We start from the raw sequence: 9,382 nt of genomic DNA, 5'->3' as shown, positions 1-9,382 counted from the left end.
CTCTTTAACATCCTCCCCTCTGGCAGGCGCTACAGATCCCTATGCAGAAAAACAACCAGACATAAGAACAGCTTCTTTCCCACTGCCATCCCTCTTCTGAACACTTGATCCCCAGTTTGGCCACTCACCCACTTCTCTACACATTACATACTTATCATTCCAATATGCAACTTGCACACTACTTTGCACTATTACTACTTTACATTATTACTTTTTGCACCTTATATCCCACTCCATGTGTACTTGTCTTGATATGATGTCTTATTTGGATATTTGTATTGTTGTATATTATGCTGATAGGTGCCTATATGTATATTGTTGTCTCTATTGTACAGTATGTGTCTATATTACTATTTGTCTACTGAATGTTTACTACTACATGTCTATTTGTTGAATGTATAGAGAGTTAACACCTACCGAAGTCAAATTCCTTGTGTATGTGAGTATACTTGGCCAATTAAACTGATTCTGATACACGCTTTCATAACCTCCCGTTTGGTCTACTGCAATGGAGTCCTGTCTGGGGTCCCCAGCAAAACCCTAGACCAGGCTCCAGTATGTCCAAAACTCTGCCGCCAGGGTCCTCACCCACACCAAGACCTGAGAGCACATCACCCCAACCCCCACCATTACTGGCTCCCAATCAAGTCCCGCATCAAATACAAAATCCTCCTTCTCACCTACAAATCCCTCCATGCCCTGGCCCCACAGTACCTCTCCGACCTCCTCCATCCATACACCCCACCCTGAAACCTGCGGTCCTCAGAGTCTGGCCTGCTCTCCATTCCCCACACCAGACTCTGCACCTTCAGAGACAGAGCCTTTAGTGTTGCAGCCCCATCCCTCTGGAACACCCTCCCTGCAGATATCCACAATGCTACATCCCTGGACATGTTTAAAAAAACTCCTGAAACACCACCTGTTTACCACAGCCTACAACCTCCTGTAGCTTAGCCACATTAATTCTGTAAAGTGTCTTTGAATTTCATGAAAGGCACTTTATAAATGTTATTATTATTTTAAATGTTTTGGTATATAAAATGTTAAATGTCAAAGTCCATGCTGATGTCATTAAAGGTCTTGTTTTGTCCAAAAACCAAAGATATTCGTTGTGACACAAACATAAAAGAGCAGATAATCCTCCGTATTTGCTCCTCCAGCATTTACTGAACGCACACAGGCAAAAACCGGCTATGAAAAACATATTAAGGTTAGAGCTGAAACCATAAATCAACCAATGGATAATAAAATAGTCAGGTATGGGATTCCAGAAAGGTATGGCAATATCTCAAAACATTTCATTTAAAGCTTGCTTGTCAGGTAAAGACTGCCATGAAGGTTATGGAGAGAAATGGAAACCAGTCTCTCCATGCAAGCACAGAGAATATTGTCTGATCTATATCCTCCATGCCAAGTATGAGCTCTTCCCCTCTGGCAGAAGATATAAGGTACCCCAATGTAAACTTAACTTTTATTTGGACCTACCTAACTTTAAACTTTAAATAATGTTGCTTGAGGCTGCAGGGGTTGTGCAATATCATTATGATCTGATGCAAAGGGTTGTGTAATAGGTTGTTTTTATCACTGTTAGTAAAAGATGTGCAATATCATTATGATCTGATGCAAAGGGTTGTGTAATAGGTTGTTTTTATCACTGTTAGTAAAAGATGTGCAATGTCTTCATGATCTGATGCAAAGGGTTGTGTAATAGGTTGTTTTTATCACTGTACGTGAAAGATGTGCAATATATGTAAATTATGATCAGGCTGTGTCTTAGTACGCTACATGTCCCTTTGTTAATATGTTGTTGTTTATTGTAACCACTATGTCAGCTGTATGATTAAGACAATATGTCAAGTGTTAATTGAGCACCATTTGAGTCCAAGGCAAATATCTCTATGGAGACAATAACGTAGGCTATCGGCTGCAAAGTGGTCTCCACCAAATGTTAAAATAATCACGATTTATCTGTTTCTGAGATTAAATTTGCAAAATTAATTTAACATAAGTGTACTGCCATTTAACAACAAAAAACTATTTCCTAGAGTGTACCAATTATAAGAAAACTATTTCTCAGATGTGAGATGTAATCAAGCGGTGGGTTATATTTGCCTGTTGTAGGAGGACTTACTGAATATAAGTACGTTTAGCATAGTAGATTAAACGTTGCATTGCACTTCTGCAGAACTCTGACAATTAAAAGATATTTGCAATTCATGCTCAAGTGTTCTTTTTGACCATGTATGGAGATGTTTAACTTGCAGGTTTTTAGAAACCGCCCCCAGAAGGAGGATAAAAGGATGCTGAGGACGCGGCAGAGTCGTCTTTCAGAGACGACTTGGACATCGTTTTGAAGACTGAGATCAACACGGTTCGTCTTTTTTACAAAGAAGTTCTTTTCTGCTCTTTGGATTGCTTTTATTTCAGTATTTCAGCCTCGTAGCAGCTTTTTCACTTAATCCTTTTTAACCATTTAACCTTTTTAACCTTCATGGGAGTTATGTGGAGGATTTTCCTGACGGTCAGTCTGCTCTGCTGGAGCGCTGACGGACAAGTGAAATGCAGAGACAACAACAACGCAGAAGTGGACTGGTGAGACAACACTCACAAACTACAACAATTGACAATATTGTTTCACGGTTTTCTGACCTTTTTATAGAACTGATTTGTAGATTTATGGAAAAATAGAAAAGACTAAATCCATAATGAATATAATCTTAATTGCAGCCGTAGTCTGTCGATTATTTTTACAGTTAATCAATTAGTCTAAAAATGATCAGAAAACAGTGAAAAACGACTTCCCCCACGATGCAAAGGGACGACTTCAGATGTCTTGTTTTGTCTGAGCAGCAGTTCAAACCCCAAAGAAAATTAATTTAACATCATGTACGAGAAATAAAATCTTAACATTACAGAAGGTGACAGGTCCAGTTTGGCCAACAGCTGCAGAGATGAATGGATTAGTCCTCAACTATTACATTATATTATATATTATGGCCAACTATTCTGATAATCCATTAATCAGTTTGAGTCATTTTTGATGATAAATCAGGTAAACTTGTGTGATGTCAGCTTGTTAAATGTGAATATTTTATAGTTTCTTCTCTCCTCTGGGACAGTAAACTAACCCTTTGGGTGTAGGCGTAATTTACAGGTGGGATGGGGGGGTTACAACCCCCTACAATAATTAAAACTGGCCAGTGCAAACCCCCCCAAATATCTCATAATCATAAACATTTGCACCATAACTTGGTGCAAAAAAGGCACAAATTCTTGCAGAAAAATTCACCATGATGCAGGAAATGAAGCGTTTGATATGATCAACATGTTTCCAACCCCCCCGATGTTGAACCCAAATTTACGCCCTTGGCTTTGGGAAACACTGATCTACATTTTAGAGACAGAACAACTCATCCATTCATCCAGAATAAGGCATAGATACCCGAACCGAGCCCAACGGGTTCGGACAGATATTATAGATATTTAGAAATGATGGTCGGGTTCGGGCCGGGCTCGGTTCCATCAGCGTGATAAGGCATTTCTTGTAAAATGGTGCTGCGGCTCCTTTAAGAGAGCTCAGTGCGTGTGGGGGGGTGTGTGTGTATGAGTCTGTGTCTGTGTGTGTGTGTGTGTGTGTGTGTGTGTGTGTGTGTGTGTGTGTGTGTGTGTGTGTGTGTGTAAAGTGGGCAGAAGATAGAGAAAAGAGGAAGCAGACGTGTAGATGCGACCGGAGCAGAGTTGGTGGAATAAGTTTAAGTTTTGTACACAGTGTGTGAGGTGTCTGAGATAAACTCCAGACTGAAAACCAAGTTCATTCATCGTCTCACCAGAAACAGGATTTTAACCCTGACGTTATATACCGTCGGCCCTGGAGGTAACGAGTCTCCCTGGTTTTCTGATCACGGTCGGAATCGAAGCGATCAGGAAAGGTTAACACACTGAACATTTTAAATTAAACAGCTGATTAACGTGAGCTTGTTCCCCCGTGTGAGCTGATGACCTCATCTGTTGACATTTCTGAATGCCTTCCTCCAGCTGCTTCATAAAAGCTTTCACACAAAAACGTAGCCTACATGTGTCATTAGTATGAGAAAAAAAACGAGATTTTATCTGTCGGGCTCGGACATAAATATCATAATGCCTGTCGGGCTCGGGCCAGGTTCTCTCTCTCTCAACTTTTAGTTAGGGTATACACACACACACACACCTAACAGATAAACATTCACACACTGGTGTACAGACTACATGTAGATATATTCAGAGTGTAGAGAGAAGTCTGGTCACTCTGATTCATAGATTAGATGTTTACTGCTCATGAGTCTCTGTCCTCTTTGCATATCAATGTTTCTCTTCTCTACTCATCATCAGGTACATCATGTACAAGGCACCCGGACTGACTGACATCAGAACAAACTATAAAACAAAGCTAAAATAATAATTTTATTATTATACCTATTTATTTATTTATTTATATTAAGCCACAGCTTCATCAGTTCACACTCTAACATTTCTTTAGATATTCAGATATAGACGGAGAGCGCACAGACTACATGCAGATATAAGATATACAGTATATATTAAAAAGATATAAGGGATTAGCTTTATATGTTTACTGCTACTGAGTCTCTGTCCTCTCTCATCATCATCAGGTACATCATCTACAAGGTACCAGTTACAGACAAAACTACAGGTTTGGAATATCTTTACATTGATTCAGCTGGAAAGAAGAAGGATACCTTGACTACAGATCCTACCTATAAGCCCATCAACCATCCTAACGGTGTCCTGGCAAACACCCTGCGGCCCATATTTACCACATCAATGGTGAGAATCATGTTTAAACTTCAGCTCTGTTTCTATTGTAATAAAAATGAAACCATGACAAACTGATGGATAGATATTATGGTCTGTATAATTATAAAGCATCAACTATCGTTCATCAAAAAGATCTCAACGTGCTCTGTTGAAACTGTTCAACACACAACAGGTGAGTAAATAAGTAGTTGAATAATGAATCTGCAGAGGTAGATTTGGTACCTTGCTGTTCTCTCTTTAGATTGGTCCCGTACATCCCAATAATTAAAACATTATATTGTTTCTTCTCTTCATTCTGCATCATTTATAGACAGACAACTTTGGATTCATCACCTACAGTGACCAACCTCCAGGATGTAATGCTATTGATACGTTTGGTCACAGTAAAGGTGAGTAGAGGAAGCATCCCTCTCACAGGAAACATCTCTCTGAACCTCCATCAGGTTTTCATCACAGAGGACAGAGGCTGCTCAGTGTGATGTCATACATCTTGTATGTAATGACATCACATCTCTGTTATCTTATCAATAATCTGTGACTCCTGTTTGTTCACTTCCTTCAGCTTCTGTCTTTGAATCATTTGAATGAGATCTGTGTTTACATCAGATCATAGAGACGCATTCAAGTGAACTAAATCAAAAAGCAGAGTGACTCCTGCTGATAAAACTCTAAAACATCAGAGCAGCAACAGAGCTCAGAGACATCTGGAGCTGGAGGATCCCTCTGTCAGATCACTGCTCCAGTCTATCATCTGTTAGTTTGAAATATTAAAAACACAGTCAGGACTTTACATTTTAGGATTTAAACAATCATCAGTCTATCAGCCAATAGTTGTCTGTCTATCTGTTGATGTTTCAGGACTTGTGATGATGGATAAAACCACCACAGGAGTCTGGCTCTTACACAGCACACCACGATTCCCTTTCAGAAGAGATCAAAATAAGTTCTGGCCTGACAGCGGAGCAAAGAATGCTCAGACGTTTATCTGTGTAACATTCAACTACAACACGTTCCAACAGATAGGTAATGTTATTAGTTACATCTTTATATTTATGTTCTTAGTGGTTAATTTGAACATGATTTTAATGTTGTCTTGTTGCACTATTTGAAGGTCAACATCTGCTGGACATCAATGCTTTCACATTTGATGATCATATTCCAAACAACTTCCATGAAAACCTTAAGAACCTTAGGAGGACTGAAAATAACAACAGGCCACAAAGAGTAAATCAAGTCAAAATCCAGGACCTGACATCAGCAGGAGGAACATTGTTTCGTAGCATTGCTAAAAAACAGTATGAAGGTGAGATATCTGCATGATGGTTTGAATCAGATTACCTAACTTAGCAAAGACAAACATTTGTCACAGTGAACATTTTGACTGTGGAAATGAGAGCAGCTGGTTCTGTAGTTTAACATCAGTGTGTTTACCTTAATGATTGATTACAGCCTGGGACTGGTTAGAACTGGTTATATTTAAATGTGTGTAGCTGCTGAAGATCACTGACTTCATGCTTCAGTAGGGTTCTTATCAAAATTAAAACTTTTTTTAGTCTAAACTATGACATTATGGGCTGTAAACAAAATACCAATGAACCCCTGCCTCAGATGTGAAGAAGATTACACTAACTGACTATTCTCCTGTTTGTTTTTTCCCGATGCAGGCGGAGAAGAACCTGAAGACGATCAATGTGGCGATGGTAACTAAATACAGTACCAATGAACACCTGCCTCACATGTGAAAATGATTACACAAACTGACTATTCTACTGTTTCTTTATTCAGAACCTAAAAAAAAAAAGATTAAAACACAGACCCAGAGGAAAAACATTGTAACAAAATACCAATGAACACCTGCCTTAAATGTAAAGGAAACAAACTGACAATTCTTCTGTTTGTTTGTTTTTTCAGAACCTCCTCCTACAAAAAAACCAAGAACAGAACCTCCTCCTACAATACAAGAACCCAAAGAAGAATATGGTAATTATATATATATATATATATATATATATAGATATATCTCGATATATCTCTATATATATATATATATATATATATATATATATATATATATATATATATATATCTATATATATATATATATATATATATATATATATATATCTATCTATCTATCTATATATGTCTTTAAGTATATTTTTCAATAACATTTTGGTATTATTCTTATTACTTAAACTGAACACTAATGTACTTAATGAGTAATAACCACCATCTATGCAAACATAAACTTCTGAGTCCAATAGGAACAGATGTATTGATTTGCTGAGTAAAGGATGTAGAAGGAGGAGCATTTTGTGTAACATCAGTCAGCATTGAACTGTCAGGATGTGAACAGTTTCTGTAACATGACTCGTATGTTGTTGTTCTTGCAGATGGAGATCTTTACCTCACTATTGCAGAGACGTACACGACTAATGTGAAAGTCCAGACCTGGTGCAGCAAGAAGGAAAGTTCCTACTGCAAAGGACCTCAAGTGATCAGAATTAAATCTGTAAAAACTAATCTGGGTAACGTGGAGGTTAAGTGGAGGCCTGGTAAAGATCATTCCAAGTGGTGTGTAGCTAAAAATAACAATAATCATTTGATCTGTATCGCTGATGTAAACAGAGCACTCAGCCAATACGAAAGGCCGGGGGGCGGACTGTGCTTTATACATCAACAGGCAAGTGAACTATTTAAAGGTGTTATTGCTGAAACTGAGGATTGCCGTTAGTCCAAATCATAATGGGGCCTCTTCCCGTAAGCATCTCCGTGAATCTGACTCTGATGATGATTAATATTTGATCAGATAAATACGCCTCTCCTTGCCAGTGTACGTTGTTTTAAGTCCTGTTTTTTCCAGTGTTTGGGATGATGCTTTTTATCCAAAGCGACTTACAATTGCTATATATGTCAGAGGTCACACGCCTCTGGTGCAACTAGGGGTTAAGTGTCTTGCTGGGGGGGAGGGGGGGTTCTTGTGTATCTTGAATCTATGTCTAATCTATCTATGAATACTGTAATCCCCTCACTTCGTATCTGTGAGAACTCCTGTATATATACTCTTGTATTGACATTTCCATAAATAAATCATACATAAAAAGCGGGCTGACAGAAATATAAATAACTTCTAAAATATTATAATCGCTACCAATTGATACTGTTAAGCTTGCCCTCAGTTGGTGTAAAGTCCTCTGTAAAATAGCAGTTGTCATGGCGTGTGGTTTTGTCAGGTAAACGGGAAGATGAGGAGGAGCGAGCGGCTGTTTTGAGTTCTCCGGGACAGATTCCACTCGTAAGATATCTTTAATAATTTGATTAATACTCTGGCTTCTGTTTTCCAGAAGCTGAGACACGTTACTGTCCTGCTGGCAGCAGACTCGTTAGATAACCTTCTGATTTACAGCTTCTCATTTACAACAGTGAGTCAGTGTAGCTATCATTATGTTTGTTATAACGTTACAAGTTCATCTGCCCAACAATAATATAGTCACCTTATATTTCCCCATGTTGTAGCTGACGTGTCTTTAGCTGTAGGTTAATGTATATTATCACCTAATCATAACCCTTAGACCTAGTTTATGTAACGTTACATTTCTGTTGTTGAAACGTTAGCTATTTTAAAGGCAGATTTATGCTTCTGCGTTAAATCGACTCGTAGGTACGTAGAGATACCAAACACACACACACACACACACACACACACACACACACACACACACACACACACACACACACACACACACACACACACACACACACACACACACCACACACACACACACACACACACACACACACACACACACACACACACACACACACACACACACACACGCCTTTAGTCTTGTTGAGAGAGATTGTGTGTATTCTGAGTTGTAACAGCAGAGGGGGACAGAGCGTCCAGGTGAAGATGCTCTGAGGACGATGTCCCCCATTAGGCCGTAGGGCTTAGATTCAATTGGTAATAAAAATAAATAATGCTAACTATTATCAAGCCAATAATGTTAATAATAAGAAACATAAACATAAGTGTGCCGACAGTGCATTGTGGGTATCCTGAAAGTAGTTTGACAGACATGGTACACACATTACACTGTCTGAAAATAAGTAATCATGTTTTTCCTTCATATTGTTCTACGGCCCGTTTCCTAACTCATAAAATACAGACTCTTAGGCAGCGTCTCTCAGCGAGGTACCTGACCAAGCGTCCGTATTTTACCAGATGGGAGTGAGAACGAGTTGTGTTTTACGCTGTTAAGTTTTCGCTTTAATCATAATGTTGCTTGAATTGAAAAACCAATATTATTTTCATAGTACACACTCTTAAAGTGTGTTTGCTGAATGATTACATCATCCTGAATAATTAACCAATCTTTCTTTGGTTTATTACACTCTTAAAGTGTTAAATTTGTTTAAATTTTCTTGCAGCTTTTTATATCTTTTATCGCATTAGTATATTACACTCAAGTGTTTTACATTTTTGAAATCTTGTATATCTTTAGTATATTACACTCTTAACCTTTCTGTTGTCCTCGAGTCAAATTTGACCCGTTCTCAAAATGTT

General features: G+C 38.4%; 1 protein-coding gene across 1 annotated transcript; it reads left to right on the top strand.

Moving 5' to 3' along the window:
* The first annotated feature begins 2,306 nt into the window (after nucleotides 1-2,306).
* LOC116036886 (deoxyribonuclease-2-beta-like) lies at nucleotides 2,307-7,780 on the top strand. The gene is made up of 8 exons (XM_031280522.2): nucleotides 2,307-2,592; nucleotides 4,650-4,824; nucleotides 5,126-5,204; nucleotides 5,674-5,838; nucleotides 5,927-6,118; nucleotides 6,480-6,515; nucleotides 6,727-6,795; nucleotides 7,209-7,780. The coding sequence occupies exons 1-8, from the start codon at nucleotides 2,492-2,494 to the stop codon at nucleotides 7,547-7,549; spliced, it is 1,158 nt and encodes a 385-aa protein (XP_031136382.1). The 5' UTR covers nucleotides 2,307-2,491; the 3' UTR covers nucleotides 7,550-7,780.
* Nucleotides 7,781-9,382: the final 1,602 nt, after the last annotated feature.

This window comes from Sander lucioperca, chromosome 14, assembly GCF_008315115.2.
Source record: "Sander lucioperca isolate FBNREF2018 chromosome 14, SLUC_FBN_1.2, whole genome shotgun sequence".
NCBI lineage: Eukaryota > Metazoa > Chordata > Actinopteri > Perciformes > Percidae > Sander > Sander lucioperca.
This window is presented reverse-complemented; position numbering and strand designations above follow the sequence as displayed.